Source organism: Struthio camelus, chromosome 1 (assembly GCF_040807025.1).
Source record: "Struthio camelus isolate bStrCam1 chromosome 1, bStrCam1.hap1, whole genome shotgun sequence".
NCBI classification, from domain to species: domain Eukaryota; kingdom Metazoa; phylum Chordata; class Aves; order Struthioniformes; family Struthionidae; genus Struthio; species Struthio camelus.
The window spans coordinates 208,681,061-208,697,035 of record NC_090942.1 but is presented as its reverse complement, the minus strand read 5'-3'; the positions used below and the strand labels follow the sequence as shown (position 1 = coordinate 208,697,035).

Below are 15,975 nucleotides of genomic sequence, written 5' to 3'. Positions count from 1 at the left end.
AGATAGCAAAATTGTACCGACGAGCTACATCTGTAACAAGACTTCTGCTGCGACGGCTCTGTTAGTAAAGGGCAAAGGAAGGCCCCCATTTCGCTGGCACAGGTTGTTCCGACAGTCACTGTGCTTTTTTTCCTCATTGGTAACTCATCAGACCAGTTCTTTTAGGGAAGGACAGATGCTTAGGACACAGATAAAGAACTCACCGCTGGCAAAAACAGAGCTCTTTGACCCCGTCCCCGTCAGCGCAGCGCGGCGGGCGGAGCAGGCAGGCCTGGCGCGGCGCCAGCAGGAAGCGGCGCCCGGAATTCCCCTCGTGCCGGGCCGCGGGGGGAAGCCCGCGCCCCGCGGGTTTCCCCTGCGAGCAGGAAAGCACCTAATGTTCCTGCTAACGGCGGCGGCGACAGCGCTAGACCTTTACTCATTGCAGCTACTCGAATGAGCAAGAGGGCAGCTAGGCTATGCGCAAAAAACCCACCCCACGTCAGGTCTCGCTCGCCGGAGACCCCAGGGCAGACTTCAAACGGAACAGAAAGCGCCCGTGGGCAGGCGCCCGCCTTCGGGAGCCTCCCCAGAAGGGCGTTTATCCGAATCGGCCACAGCAGCGCTCCCGGCCGGCGGCGCGGCGCGCCACCCCGCCGACCGTTAACGCCCACAGGCGCGGCGCCACGACGCCGACCGCTAACGGCCGCCGCGCGGCTGCGGCAGGGGGCGGGGCGGTGGAGGCCGGCCACACCCCCTGCCCGCCCCCTCCCCCTCGTACCAGACCGCGCATGCGCCGCCCGGCGCCCGGGACTTTCCGGCTGGGCGCCCGCTGGTCGGAGTTTCCACGGACCGGGGGGCGGTGCCCGCCGGGGGCGCCGCCGCGCCCCCCCCCCCTCCGCCACCCGCCGGTGCCACATATAGGCTGGGGCGCAGGAGCAGGTTGGCTGCTGCAGAGGCCTGCGCGGAGGGCGTGAGTCAGCGCGGAGCGGGCGGGGGGAGCGGAGCCGCGGCCTGGCGGGGCGCTGCCGGGAGCGCGGCGGCCACGTCGGCGTCGCCGAGGGACGGAGGGTGGGCGGGGAGGCTCCGTCCCGGGCGGCGGTTGCTCCTCCGTGTCGGGCTGCGTGGTGCTGGGGCAGCGCCGGCGGCTGTTGCCTGCGGCCGGGGCGCTGGAGGGACGCGGTGGAAGTGCCCGGCGGCCGGGTCCCCCCGGCGGGCCGGGAGCGGGTTTGGGCCGCGGCCCGCGGGTGCGCGCAGGCCGGCGGCGGCCGGGCTGTTGGCTGGGTGGCGGCTGTAGACAACAGGTGGAGGGTACCCGGAGGGCAGCCCCGGCCCGCCTGACTTATAAGGCGAAGGCAGAGGAGTATCAAATGACTCTTTTGAAATTCTGAAAGTGTATTTTTTTTTTTAAAGTAAATGTTAGTTCTCTGGGATTAAAGAACTGGTCGGTGCCACTCCCCAGTAATGGGGACGGGGTGGGGAGACCCATCTAGGCAGATTCAGACAGCCTGGATGACTGTATGGCTGTCAAAGATAACCAGGGTTGTTGCAGAGGCTGCTGTTTATTACACTGATACACCTTGTGAACAAGCAACTTAATTCATCCATCAAATGCTTAAGCTTGTAGGGTAAATAGTCTTGCATATCTGTTAATAATAAATAAATAAAGTGTGTGAATTCCACTGCATAAGAAAGTATGTAAAGCTTGTTCCATGAAACTTTCTAGCTGATTTTCTTCAAAAAAAAAAAAAGGCTTTAAAAGTTTAATGTTTCAGCTACTGTATCTTCTGTTATAGAGATATTACATGTACTTCTGCTGTGTGTTTTGAAATGCTCTTTTTCTTCCTTACAGGTTGTGTTCCGCTCAAAGGAATTAAATGATTGAAACTATAGAGACTTAAAATTTCTGCTTGTGAACAGTGAATATCAACATGGAGGTGTAGGCCCCTTAGAAGGGACTTCAGTCTGAACTCTGGGAGGTAGTTCTGTGCACAAATAAAGAAACTAACACATTTAAAAGTTGTTTTATCCAAGGATTCTGTTCACTTTATAAACATGGCATACGGAAAAAACATAATTAATCAATATAGAACATTAGGATGTCCCAATAAAAATCAGTTTATTTCTGTTAGATATGATAACTGTGTACTTGTAACTAAGGCACCAGGTTAAAACTGAAATGGTCAGTTCAATCTGTGCCAAGAATGCTATAGACAAGAAAGCCTGAGGCTGTTCCAGGCCTGTTGTTTAAGATCGTTCATCCTCATCATCGATAGTGTACAGGATTTATTTATCCTATAGCTGAATCCTTGGTATATGCAAGGTTGAGTTTAAACTGACCTTTTTTGGTCTTAACTGTTGTGATTATAAAAATATGCAGAAGCTGAGGTTTCTTGGCAGTGTAATATTAGTAGATATACCAGGTGATGTTCAGGGGCTCTTTTCTTAATGCCTTTTGAACTTAAACAATTATTTTCAGCCTCCTAATGAGATTTACAAACTTAAATCTTTACAGGTATATAAGCTGCATATTTATCAGATCTCTAGGATGAAATAACTTTTAAATTACTTAATGTTATAGTCAAAATTGTCAACTTGGTTGCCCCCTGTTTTAGTTTCTTTATTGAGGAAGGATTTTGATAAACCTACTTGAGGTTTTTTCCTCTCTGGACCCCACCTCTAGCAGCCTGCCTAATTGATATTGTTCTCCTAGATGTACAATAGAAGGAAAGCATGTGATGGATAATGCAAGGAAAAGTCTTTTTTAACATGCTTTCTGTAATATTTGTCAAATTGGAAATAGCTTTTGTACTGAAAGCAGTTGTAGACCAAAGTACAAGGAGAACTTCCCCACTGTTCAAAGGCTGTTAATCGTGCAACTACTCGTGTTTACATGTGCATTCAAAGATGCATATAAAAATAATCACTTGCAGGTTGTTATTTCTGTAGAGGCAGGGGTTACTTGGAGTTGCCTTTAATGCACACAACTACCTCCCAGAGGAAGACTTGTCCCATTCTTCCAAAAATAGTCCATTATGAACATAATGGAGAATAGCCCTTTCTTGGCTAACATGATGAAGCACAGTGCTCTATGTGATGAACTGAAGTATGATTTATCCTGTGAACTCTACCGAATGTCCACATTCTCTACTTTCCCTGTTAATGTGCCAGTGTCAGAACGGAGCCTTGCACGGGCTGGGTTTTACTACACTGGTGTGAAAGACACAGTTAAATGCTTCTGTTGTGGGTTAATGTTGGACAACTGGCAACCAGGAGATAATGCTATGGAAAAACACAAACAACTCTATCCTAGCTGCGATTTTATTCAGAACGTGCTTTCAGTTAACAACCTTGGGTTGTCCTCTCGTTCTGCCTTTTCACCTCTGGTCACAAGCAGTTTTTCACCATCTCTACATTCCATAAACTTCACTCAAAGTTTAGAGCAAGTTGGCTATTTCAGTGGCTCTTTTTCCAGTTTTCCTCAAGACCCCATAACTACTAGGGCTGTTGACCTCTCATGTTTGAGACCGAAGCTTTGCAATCCTTCCATGAGCACAGAAGATGCTAGACTACGCACTTTTCACTCATGGCCCCTGACGTTTCTCTCGCCCGCGGATCTGGCGAAGGCTGGATTTTATTACCTGGGGACAGCAGACAAAGTTGCCTGTTTTACCTGTGGTGGTCATCTGAGTAACTGGGAACCGAAAGATAATGCCATGTCGGAGCATCGGAGACACTTTCCTAAGTGCCCTTTTGTGGAAAATCTTACTCGAGACCAACTGAACTTCAATGTTTCTAATGTGAGCATGCAAACCCATGAAGCACGTGTTAAAACATTTATTAACTGGCCAACTAGAATTCCAGTTCAACCTAAACAGCTTGCAGATGCTGGTTTTTACTATGTAGGTAAGAAAAGCTGACCTCTGATGTAATTCATATTGTTATGTCAACATTTGTTTTTAAAATAACTTCTGTGAATGTTTGCTAGATATTTCATTCTTCTCCCCACCCCCCTTTTTTCTTTAAAGGGCGCAATGATGATGTCAAGTGTTTTTGCTGTGATGGTGGGTTAAGGTGCTGGGAGTCTGGAGACGATCCATGGATTGAGCATGCAAAGTGGTTCCCAAGGTAACTTGAAAATCCTTATCAAACTTAATCTCGCTGGTTAAATAAAACTTTTGGCCTTGGCCGTTACATACGGCATAGCACTTGTTCTGTTTCTGTTTTAACTTCACCATATTATGTACAAATTCACTTCATTTGGGTGTATTTCGAGCATTTCTGTTTAAAAGCATTGAAGTGTTAAGGTGGCCTCAATGACTTTATAATTAAAAGCTGTATGCATCCCCAAGTCTTTGCTAGCAAGTGATGCTGCACTGTTGATGAGCATACTTAGATAAGGGAATCGATCAGAAAGGGGCTTTAGGGGAGCAAAAGCTACTGGGAAGTGAAGCAGAACAAACTTTGAACTTTACTGGTGTAGTTCTGCACCCACGTTGAATGCTCCTGAAATTGTCATTTGGCAAGTGTGGTTTAGTCTTCTAGGTGTGGAAGGGCTTGTGAAGGAGAAGATGCTGTTTATATCTCTGTTGGAAAAAAGTCAAACATAACTTCAGAATACACTTCCCCATAATTAAATGGCAGTTGCATATGTAATTGCTGTCTGTATATGGAAATCTCCACCTACATTAAAGATGGAAATAGCTGCATTTAATTTCAAGAAAGCTAATAATAATTCTTCATACCACAGATCTTTTAACAATCTTTAATAGATAAGTTATCAGCTTCTGTTGAGCTACATGATGCACGTAGACCTGAGGAACCTCTGTTTCCTTCTATGTTGTGCCTGTCAGTAAACATATTCAAGAGAATTCAGCATTAGTGAAGTGGATACGGTTCTGATGGTGTCACTTTGTATACTCTTTTGAGTGACTTGTGTAGGAGATAAAAAATGGTGAGATTATGCGAGTGAGAAACAGTGAGTTTATCACTGTAGTCTGTAGTGAAGCTGACATAATTGCTTCTCTTTTTAGGCCATTTCAGTTAGAATTGGTAGTAGAATAGTAACTGCTACCTCTAAAGCTATTGGCTGCTGAACATAACAAGAGCTTTGTTGAAGCATTGTCTGGCATTAGGTGGCTTCAGGCTTCCAATGCAGAGAACTCTTCTGCTTCAGGAAAGGAAGAGAAACATGTATTTAAATTATACTGTGCTATTGTAAGGTGCTTCATTCTTGATTATTCTTGGAAGTGGAAAGTATAATTTAGTACGCTTCTCTTCAATGTTTCAGGTGTGAATATCTGCTTCATGTAAAAGGAAGAGAATTTGTAAGTCAAATTCAGGCCAGGTTCCCCCACCTTCTTGAACAGGTAAACTTTACTTTTATGCAACTGTTTGGTTTTTCCAGTTTGAAGAGTGATGTGTTCTTCTGGGGAGTTGGGTGCACCTTTCTGCCTAATATCTGTATAGATTTCTGTGTAACTGCTCTTTTTAGAGGAATGAAATTAAGGCTGAGCTATGCCTAAAGGAGCTGGAGCATTAGAACTTATGCTGTACAGGATTAGTCATGGAAAGTGTTTCATGAGAATTGATAGTTTAAAGTGGGTGGTATACTATTACAGTAATATAAGGGTTACAGCACTCTGTCATTTACAGACAAACCTTGTACTACTCATTCTGGGGCTGAGAGCCTCCTAGTCTCCTTGTCAGGAGACAAGGAAGTTCTGAAATAGCAATTAGTGGTCTTAATTACTCACTGGAACTTATGTAAATCAGAAGTCAGCCCTAGACAACTTTAATTCCTGATGTTGCCCTTCCCTTCCACTAGCTTCCCCCCGTACTCCCTTCCCCCCCCCCCCCCCCCCCAAAAAAAAAAAACCCAAACAAACTTAACCATAGCTTTTCTGGCAAGAGGAAGCTGAGTGAATAAATGTAACTGAGAAAAGCTGCTCCTCATAGAAGTAAGCACTGAATCTATATCTGTTTTGTAGTAATGCAAATTGTTAGACTTATGTAACTCTGTGCAAAGTGCTAAGGTTTTTATCTAAATAGTATTTGTTAAGTATGTTTGAGGGAAGAAATGCTCTAGAAAGCTATGTAGAGAGGAAAGGCATACTTTGATACTAATGCAGTTCCATTATGTTCAACAGCTGTTGTCGACCTCTGATATACCTGTGGATGAAAACGCTGATCCCCCAAGTACGTATATCAGTATAATTTGAAACGCATGTTTTAAGACTTAACACTTGGCTATCCAAAACTACCTCTTGACAACTGAGTTTCTTGAAAACAGCAATATTCTTAACAATTATGTAGCTTTAGCATTATATGGACAAACTTCAGGGAAGCTTGTAAGAGATGCTGTTATAGAAATAAGGAAAACAAGACACAGCATCTCATTAAGATTTTTGGTTTTGAAGATTTGCCATCTGCTATGTTTTGTTACGTTCGTGGTGGGTTAAGCAGAACAAGTCTGGTTGGCGTTTGCCAAATTGACCTAAGGTATTGAACTTTCTGGAGCACTTGCTCCACAAAGGTGAAGGGTGTCAATATGCATGTCATGCAGCTCCATTTTAGGTACATAGCTAAGTACATATTCTCTGAGCTGCAGTCGGGGAAAGGGTAGGACAAGCAGGTTAAGTGAAGTCTTTCTCCATGTTCCCTTCTGAGAGTGGAAGCCTAGTTGTGGTGGCAGTATACTCTGAAAGAGTGAGTAGGTCACAGTAGTAGGTTACATGCTGATCTAGAGCAGTGAGTCAGACTCTCATATGCCTGCGACATAGTAAGCTGAATGGAAAACATTGATCGAGAGCTGGAATAGAACAGTTCTGGTTGCATAGCAGGCAACTCAAAATTAAGAGCTTGTTATCAAAAGAGAAAAATTTCAAGGCTGCAGTTACAAGTTTTCTGACTATTTAAAAAAGCTAAGACACAAGGTAATCCTGTCCTTTTTCTGGCTTATCCTTGATTTTTTTTTTTTTTTTTTTAGTGAAGGCTTAGCACAGAGCAAGGCTTTGCTTCGATTCCATTTGATTGCATTGGTTTCCTTTTAAAAACTAGGTACTAAAAAAGCCTGTTTAACCATTGAACTTGCACAATACCTAGCATTAGAAAACGAGTGTATTTATGTGTGTGTATGTAGGTAAAGTTGAATGTGTCTGACTTCTGGGTTGTATGTGGTTTCTTGTTTCTGTTAACTTAGTACTGCTTTTCTTTGATTAGTTATTCATTTTGAACCTGGAGAAAGTCATTCAGAAGATGCAATTATGATGAACACACCTGTGGTTAAAGCTGCCTTGGAGATGGGATTTAGTAGAAGGCTAATAAAGCAAACAGTGCAAAGTAAAATCTTGGCCACTGGAGAAAACTACAAGACTGTTAATGATCTTGTGTCTGATCTGCTCACTGCTGAAGATGAGAAGAGGGAAGAGGAGAAAGAGAGGCAGTCTGAAGAAGTGGCATCCGGTATGCTTAGGGCATGAATAAAACCAGAAATGGCTTGTATACTTCTGCTTTTTGGCTTCTTAAAATTCTTCTTATTCACCAAGTGATTTAATATACTTCTTGCTAGGATGAGCTTTTATAAAAGCTTTGCCTGGGTATGTGCATGGAACTAGATCAGTCCAGCAGCTCCCTTTGAGAAGGATGGTTCATACAGGTGCCAAGTGTTCAGACCCACCTGATTATCTCCACAGAAACAAAGTCACTTTTTTTGTCTGGGTGCCTTTATTGCCATGTATCAAAAATAAATGGAACAGAGACTTTACCTAGCACACCACTCTCTTTTTTTTTTTTTTTTTTTTTTAAACAAACTTACTCCCCTTTTATGGAGCTTCAATTGATGAACCAACGTAACCACTTCCTGGAAGAGGCCATAAACTTTCACACATTTCTTCTGTAAGATGACAAGAGGTCAGCTTCTCTCTATCCAACTCATAACCATATAGATCAACTGATTAACACTCATTACTTGATGCATCTTTAACATTTGCTATTGTTTTAGGACCATATAAGTGTCTTATTTTGATGCTTAAAAACCCAAATTCTTGACTGTGAAGTGGTAATGAAACTTCTCAATTACAAATTGAATTAAATGGCTTCTTTCCTACATTTGTATTGTGTCACAGAAATGGAGATGTTTGACCATTAAACCTTTAAGAATGATTTTTCTTGTGTGACTCTACAAAATTCAGGGAGTTTTTTTAGTTGTGCTGTACCTCTGGTTTTTCTTGCACATAATTCTCTTGGACTCTTCTTAAAGTAAGCTTGATCTGTCTATCTCAGCAATGTTTTTGGCTGCCACTGACTGAAGTTAATCTAATAATTTTCAGCAAGCTAGCTGTGGTGTTATGCAGAAGCTTCTTTTTTTTATAGTTCTGCAGAGAACATAACTCTTGCTTGTGTTAAGTTGGACAAGATCCTCTCACTAGTTCATTTAGAGAGGGGGAACACAGGCTTTCATTGGTGAAAGGACTTTAGCTTCTAAACTGTTATGTGGTTTAAGTTCATTCTTGCATGTAAATACCAGTAAAACTATGGAGGCCTATTAATGATGTGTAGTAAGTGAAAAGTTCAAGGAGAACTTAATGTGTCAGTTATTGTTAAGTAGAAATGCAGCTTGGAGTACTATATTCCTAATGAACATCTAATCTGCTTTGCATTTCAGATGACTTGTCCTTAATCCGGAAAAATCGAATGGCTTTATTCCAACGTTTGACATGTGTACTTCCAATCCTTGAGAGTTTACTATCTGCTAAAGTGATAAGTGAACTTGAGCATGATGTTATTAAGCAAAAGACTCAGACACCGTTGCAAGCAAGGGAGCTGATAGATACGGTCTTAGTGAAAGGAAATGCAGCGGCCAGCATATTCAGAAACTGTCTACGAGACCGTGACCCTTTACTATACAAAGATTTATTTGGTATGTCTCTTTTTGATAAACTGACTTTTTTTTAAAAGTCTAATCAGCATGTCAGGGTAGCATAAAGATGAAAAACTGGATTCTGTTGGAATATAGATTAGCCAATTGACTAATGTTCTTTTCCTCTTATTTTAGTGGAGAAGAGTGTGAAGTATGTTCCCACAGAAGATGTTTCAGGTATCTTAAATTCCCCTCTCTTACCTCAAAGGGTGTTGTGGGACAATAGCCGACATTCTTTTTTAACAAAACAAACAAACAAAAACCTCCTTGTATTAAGAAAAGAGTTTTGTTTTACCCCATCCCTAACTTTAGCTTTAGGAAGCTGAGCTTATCTGTATAAGTTAAACTTGCAAGCAAGTCTGCACATGCACTTGTTTGCCATAAGGTATGTTCTGTGCCATATGCAGGTGCTTTGACACTAAGGAAGTATAGCTTCCTGAAGCTTGAATTCAAGTACATTCAGATTTTTATCCTGGATATGAGCTCTCATTCAGGCATTCTGTGGAGATCTTCACTTTTCCCAAGTGAACTGTGGGAATCCTAAGATCTAGCTGGGCCAACAGCTGGATGGGCAAAGCTTGTCAGCCATCAGATTGACTTTGCTCCAGTCTTTTCTCGCTCTTGGAGTATAAGTGTATTTGAAGCGTAATATGTTAATAGACTGCAATAAAGTATACAAGCTGACTTCTACTAATCAGACTGTACTCTGTACTTCTAATAGCCAAACAAGAAAAGTACAGTATATGCTGAAATACAGAACCTTAGTTCAAGAACTATAGCTGGCCTCCAATCCCTGAGGTGCCTCCTTGCCTTACAGAAGTAAGGACTAGGTGGTTCCTTGCATGCCACTTCTCTAGCTCCGGAAAATGTACTTATTGTCACTGCAATCTAGAATTATGGAATACAGCTAGGAAGTAAGGTGTGGCATTAGAATGGAATTTGACCACTTTCTAATAGAAATGCACATGTGTTCAAGTTTCTTAATGTTAAATCACTTTTTACAGGTTTACCTATGGAAGAACAATTAAGGAGACTACAAGAAGAAAGAACATGTAAAGTTTGCATGGATAAAGAAGTTTCCATTGTTTTCATTCCTTGTGGTCACTTAGTGGTGTGCAAAGAATGTGCACCTTCTCTTAGGAAATGCCCTATTTGCAGGGGGACAATCAAGGGTACAGTGCGTACTTTTCTTTCGTAAGGAAGGGGAAGCTTGCATTTGCGAAATAATACCTTTGTTCCTGCCGTTGTCCCAAGTGCTAAAGTTTTAGTCACTGATGTCTTAAGAATGGAAAACTGTGGTACTGAAGATTAATCAACTACTTAGTTTACTAGTACACAACTGTGCTATATTGTCATTATTGAATATACTAGGTCTTCCTTGCCAAATATGATTTTTGTATGAAAGACTGACTAAATACTAAAGTGAGGCTTTCAGTAGCTTTTCTCCCTAAATAGGGAAAGCAGTTCCATAAGTATGCCTCTATGACAGTTTGATTAAAAAGTATTTTCTGGTCATATCTGAAAATGGAACTTGGTATACCTATTTTATGAGTTCTCCTCCACATAAATGTGAAGAAATTTAGCTGAGATTGTTTATTAATAGTAAACTTCAGCTACTGTTCTGGTTCATTATTGGCTTTCTTGTGGGGTTGGGAGAGGTAAGATAGGTTAACTGTTGCAGGAACAGCAACCTTTTTTAAGTCCTGGTCATGTCTGCAGTTTTGTGTAGTATGTATTAATAATAGTTTATATGGAGACAATTAAAATATTTTTACTTTCCAAGTGAGTGCTTGTTTATTCTCAGTTGTTCTTTAACTTTTCTCTCTAGGCTACAGCAACTAGAAAATGCTGTTTTCCTTGCATAAGATTTTTAACTTTGACAGGACAAGCATAATTATGTTTTAATTCTGCTTAGATGTTCTATTAATTTTGAACAGGGAAGTAGACTTCTTGGAGCTTGGTGGATTGAGAACTGGCTAGATGGCCGAGCTCAGAGGGCTGTGGTCAGTGGTGCAGAGTCAAGTTGGAGGCCTGTAGCTAGCAGGGTTCCGCAGGGGTCAGTGCTGGGTCCAGTCTTGTTCAATGTATTCATCAATGACCTGGAGGAAGGCACAGAGTGCACCCTCGGCAAGTTTGCTGATGAGACTAAACTGGGAGGACTGGCTGACACACCAGAGGGCTGTGCTGCCCTTCAGAGGGACCTGGACAGGCTGGAGAGCTGGGTGGAGAGGAACCTCCTGAAGTTCAACAAAGGCAAGTGCAAGGTCCTGCACCTAGGCAGGAATAACCCCAGGCACCAGTGCAGGCTGGGGGTTGACCTGCTGGAAAGCAGCTCTGCAGAGAAGGACCTGGGAGTGTTGGTGGACAAGTGAAGCATGAGCCAGCAGCGTGCCCTTGTGGCCAAGAAGGCCAATGGTCTCCTGGGCTGCATGAGGCAGAGTGTTGCCAGCAGGTGGAGGGAGGTGATCCTGCCCCTCTCCTCAGCCCTGGGGAGGCCTCACCTGGAGGACTGTGTCCAGTTCTGGGCTCCCCAGTACAAGAGAGACATGGCGCTACTGGAGAGAGTGTAGTGGAGGGCTACCAAGATGATTAGGGGACTGGAGCATCTCTTGTATGAAGAAAGATTGCGAGAGCTGGGCCTGTTTAGGGTGGAGAAGGGAAGACTTGAGAGGTGATCTCATCAATGTGTATCTGAATGATACTCATTGATGAGTATCATTCAGATAGGATGTTGAGAGGATGAGGCCAGTCTCTTCTCCGTGGTGCCAAGTGACAGGACAAGAGGCAAGGGGCAGAAACTGAACCACAGGAAGTTCCACCTGAACCTGAGAAAAAACTTCTTCACTGTGAGGGTGACTGAGCATTGGTACAGGTTGCCCAGAGAGGTAGTGGAGTCTCCTTCCCTGGAGATATTCAAAACCCGTCTGGATGTGATCCTGGGCAACATGCTCTAGGCGACCCTGCTTGACCAGGGAGGTTGGACTAGATGATCTCCAGAGGTCCCTTCCAACCTCAACGATTCTGTGAGCTTGGTGATTCCCTTTGGCAAAGTAGGGGCCTCACTCTTACTCCTTTTTATAAGAAGTTCAATAATATTAGGTACTCCCCCTCTGCCTCTATTTTAGAGAATAGAAATCCTGGCCAGGCAATGGGTTTTCCTGACCTTAGGGACAAGGCAGAGGGCAGCTATGCAGCAATAAAGCCTTCATGCTCAGGATTAAAATGTAAAAGCTACTTTTCTGCATTTGAAACTTTACAATGATTGTACATGTTAAATAGTAAGATCTTATATGCCCCTTTGAAGTCTTAGTTTATTTTGCAAGCTGGTAGTCTAGTGACTCTTCCTAGTGGTTGAGTCCTGCTTTACTGTTTCCTTCATGTCCCTGGGTTTGCACAGTGGATACCTGTAGAAATATCCATGAATAACTTTTTTCCATAGGATTTCCACATCAGTTTAAAAAAAAAAAAACACCACTGCCAGGATAACTGCGTCAAATCCTGTAGTGTTTTGAACCTGTGTTTTCAACCTGTCTAGCTCTGAAGTCGGTCTTTCTCAGTCATATGCTTAACTCAAGTGGAGACCACTCAGTCTTCAGACTGGTCAAGGATAAGATGTTTTTAACAGGTATTTTGGTGTCTTGGCACTTTCACCTCCAACTAGAGAATATATTATTTGTAAGGCTTCAAGCTACTGACATTTCCAAGTTTTGTGTATGTAACTGGCTCTCATCACTTCAAATGTAGTTCTTACCTGTATGGGTCTTAACTTCTCTAAGAAGATACCAAGCACCCTGTAGGTATGAAGGTTAAGTGTATACTTTGGAGAGAACTTGTGCAGGCTGTATAACTTGACTGGATGCAGTGACTTGTCCTGTGTAATGGTTGCTGGAGTGTTAAGTTTAGAGCCCATATTAAGTGAAGCTAATGCTTTTTCTCTAGGAAACAAATTTCCATTCATAGTTATAGATGTTATGTTTGATACCTGTATATCTTTCCTGGTGTACATCTGAAATGTAACTTATTTGTTAAGTCCCATCTCTGTCTGTAAAAGAACCCTCCAAGTCTCCTATTCCTGCTGTCTCCAATTCAATCTCCTGCCATCCTGAGAAATCTGCCTGCAGGGTTTGGAGTTTAGACTGTCTTTGGAATTAACAGTATGTTTTATTTCTAGTATAACTTCAGTCAAAGAATTGAATCAGACTTTAAGGCTAGCTAAAAAGGGCCAGAACACTTATTGAGTTAATCACGTGATTGAGACACTGATTTGTTAGCAATTTTTGGATGCTTCCATCAGTAGTAACCGAAATGGCTATATTTAGTGAGGGCAATTGTGCCAGGGGAAAAAAACACACATATTCAAGTTATCTGTGTCTTTGCCTTGTATTTCTGCACCGTACCTCCTGGACTAAAATCCCTTTCAAAATAAAACTGGAGGTAATAGCTTTGAAGTAGTTTTGCTTTGCTGTTTTGGGGGAGGGGAATTAATCTTGTTTACTCTTCAGTATTTTTTTCATGTGAATTCAGTAATACTGATTCTTAGCTTCATCCATTCTTCCATAATTTCTGTAATTCTGTGTTTAGTGCTGTGCATTAGCTGACAGCATAGTTATCTTAATGCTTTAACCTACATATTTTGTAATAAGTAGGATTCTTGACGTCAGCTGTAGATTAACTTACTGTAAGTCTTTTGAATGACACTTTTGTTTGAAACTTTACCTACTATCTCTTTAATTTTTTCTATTAAAAATGTAAATGCTTCAAACCCAGCAAGCTGTTTTAAACAACTTTAATTGATACCTCTTTACTCTTCCTGTTTTGAAGTGTTTCTAAAGGCTCTCTTGTCCTGTGTAACAACTTAAAGCTTTCATAATCTTTGAACACTTAATAGGGAGTAAGGTACATGACTTGAAATTTGATGTTCAAAAACACAAATTAGTAATATTAGAACCAAGTATACTTTCTGTAGATTAAGATGAGAATCTGCAGGGGAAGCTGCAGAAGTCCGGGTAACCAGGAGTTCTGAAATGTTTCTTATCGTGTAAACCTTGCTTTGAATGAGGAACTGAGGAGTAATCCTGTGTCCTGCTACATTTTTGGTATCCTTAAACAAGATGTTCCAAGCTTTGCATTTTCATTTAGACCATGTGGGGCCACTTATTTTCTTCAAACATTGCAGTAACTATATATAGATCAGATAGCAGGATATACATAGTTGCAGAAACTGAAAGAGTGATTCAGGTACCTAAATATAGGTGTCCAGAGTTATTTGTGATGTCTGAGGGTATCTCACAGTACCTGTGCCATACCTGTCAGGCTTGGGGGGCAAATGTTTTGAATGTCCTGGAGAACTTAAAATGGCACCAGGTGCCTGTGTCAGGCACCTGAATGACTTTCTGGGAAGTGGAAGAGCGTTACCTAGAAACTACCAGGTAAAAACTTCTTGACAGTGCTTTGGTAGGAAGGCTAGTCTAGGCTACTGCTTTCCACCCCCTGCCCCTTCAACCAGTTGTGGTTATGCTGTTCTGTAATGCTGTACATTTGAGTAGTTATGGTCTTCAGTGCTATTGCAATACATGAAATCGGTTGTCTGAACTGCATTGCAGATAGAACCTTGACAATCCATTAATGTTGGACCACAGAGAAGGCTGTCTGTGTTAACACTACTGTCTGTAGTGTTAAGTAATGCTTGAGGAAGATCAAATGACTATTACTTTTGTGAACTAACTGACCATGTTCACATTTCATTTCATGTCCACGGCCTTTAAAAGTTGAGTCAAGGCTTTAGAAAATGCTTAGTGGTGTCTTTTGGCAGTGCTGATACAGGAACAAGGGGAACAGTTTATTCTCAGATTAAACTTTCAGTGACCTGCTGTACAACAATCTTCCAGTAGAACAGTAATAAAAAACCCCCCTCCCCAGCTTCCTGTGCAGCTCTGCTGATCAACTTGAGTTCTCAAATGTCCAAGCCTGCTGCTTGTCTTGAGCTGGCAGATAGTTTGTATGGCTTATGAGAAAGAATCTTTATCGCTTTAATGCATTAGTTGGATTTGCTGTTGGATGATAGAAGGCAATAGTTTCTGCTCATGGAAATCAGCAATTTCTTTGCCCAGATGGGCAGCTTCACTCCAAGGATCTAGCCCAAAGTAGCTGTGGTTTCTAATACCGGTCTTGAGATGCTGCAAGATACAGCTCCTTCACAAGCAGCAGCTGTATGTTTTTTGTGATGCAATTGCTGAGAAGCTTTACAATAATAATTTTTACCTTTTCCTGGTCCTTTTTTATCTGAATGCACATATTTCTCTCTTCTCAGTCTGCTTTTGAGCATTGACTGAGAAGCCTAACTCTCTTCAAACTGAACGCAGCATACAATTCTAGTATCCATGAGCGATTAGACTGACAGTTCTAATGACAGTACTGCTTTCCTTTGAGGAAAGGAATGGCCATGTCTGAAATATCTAGGAACCCCATTAGTGCAATTAAACAAAACAAAACAAAAAACCACTGACTTCTTTTGTACTGCTTGTTGGTAGTGACTGAAAATGTTAGTGTTTAGTAACTCTATAGCACCACGCTCTCAGAATTTGATTCTTTATCTTTCAGCCTACCCTGCCAAGACATCAAAAAAGATGAGGCAGGTGAAACTATAGTGTGTTACAGAATCACAGAATAGTTTAGGTTGGAAGGGACCTCTGGAGATCATCTAGTCCAACCCCCCTGCTCAAGCAGGGTCAACCTAGAGCATGTTGCCCAGGATCACATCCAGGCGGGTTTTGAATATCTCCAGGGAAGGAGACTCCACTACCTCTCTGGGCAACCTGTTCCAGTGCTCAGTCACCCTCACAGTGAAGAAGTTTTTTCTCAGGTTCAGGTGGAACTTCCTGTGGTTCAGTTTCTGCCCCTTGCCTCTTGTCCTGTCACTTGGCACCACTGAGAAGAGATTGGCCTCATCCTCTTGACACTCCCCCTTGTGTTCATAAGGCAGTGTTCATCTGCCTTAGGTTGTGTTGAGGCAACTGTAGCATCATGTTTCTGGGGTGTGCAGTATTGTTTCATGTGATGGATGGCCTGAACTTGCA

At 42.4% G+C, this 15,975-nt stretch overlaps 1 protein-coding gene and 1 long non-coding RNA gene across 3 annotated transcripts in view; one reads left to right on the top strand and one right to left on the bottom strand.

Annotated features, from left to right (window-relative positions):
* Nucleotides 1-703, bottom strand: part of LOC138065614 (uncharacterized) — a 45,876-nt gene extending 45,173 nt beyond the window's left edge. The window contains exon 1 of the long non-coding RNA XR_011138714.1: nucleotides 204-703. This is a non-coding gene — a long non-coding RNA (uncharacterized lncRNA). The remainder of the gene's footprint in view (nucleotides 1-203) is intronic.
* A 9-nt stretch (nucleotides 704-712) lies between these two features.
* BIRC2 (baculoviral IAP repeat containing 2) lies at nucleotides 713-10,681 on the top strand. 2 transcript variants are annotated; one of them, XM_068930379.1, is made up of 9 exons: nucleotides 713-952; nucleotides 1,832-3,885; nucleotides 4,008-4,107; nucleotides 5,270-5,348; nucleotides 6,129-6,177; nucleotides 7,201-7,443; nucleotides 8,645-8,899; nucleotides 9,035-9,076; nucleotides 9,904-10,681. In XM_068930379.1, exons 2-9 carry the CDS (start codon nucleotides 3,015-3,017, stop codon nucleotides 10,095-10,097), a joined length of 1,833 nt encoding a protein of 610 aa, XP_068786480.1. In that variant the 5' UTR covers nucleotides 713-952; nucleotides 1,832-3,014; the 3' UTR covers nucleotides 10,098-10,681. The 2 variants fall into 2 exon arrangements, with proteins under 2 accessions (XP_068786480.1, XP_068786481.1); XM_068930380.1 differs by having other exon boundaries at nucleotides 762-921.
* The last annotated feature ends 5,294 nt before the right edge of the window (nucleotides 10,682-15,975 follow it).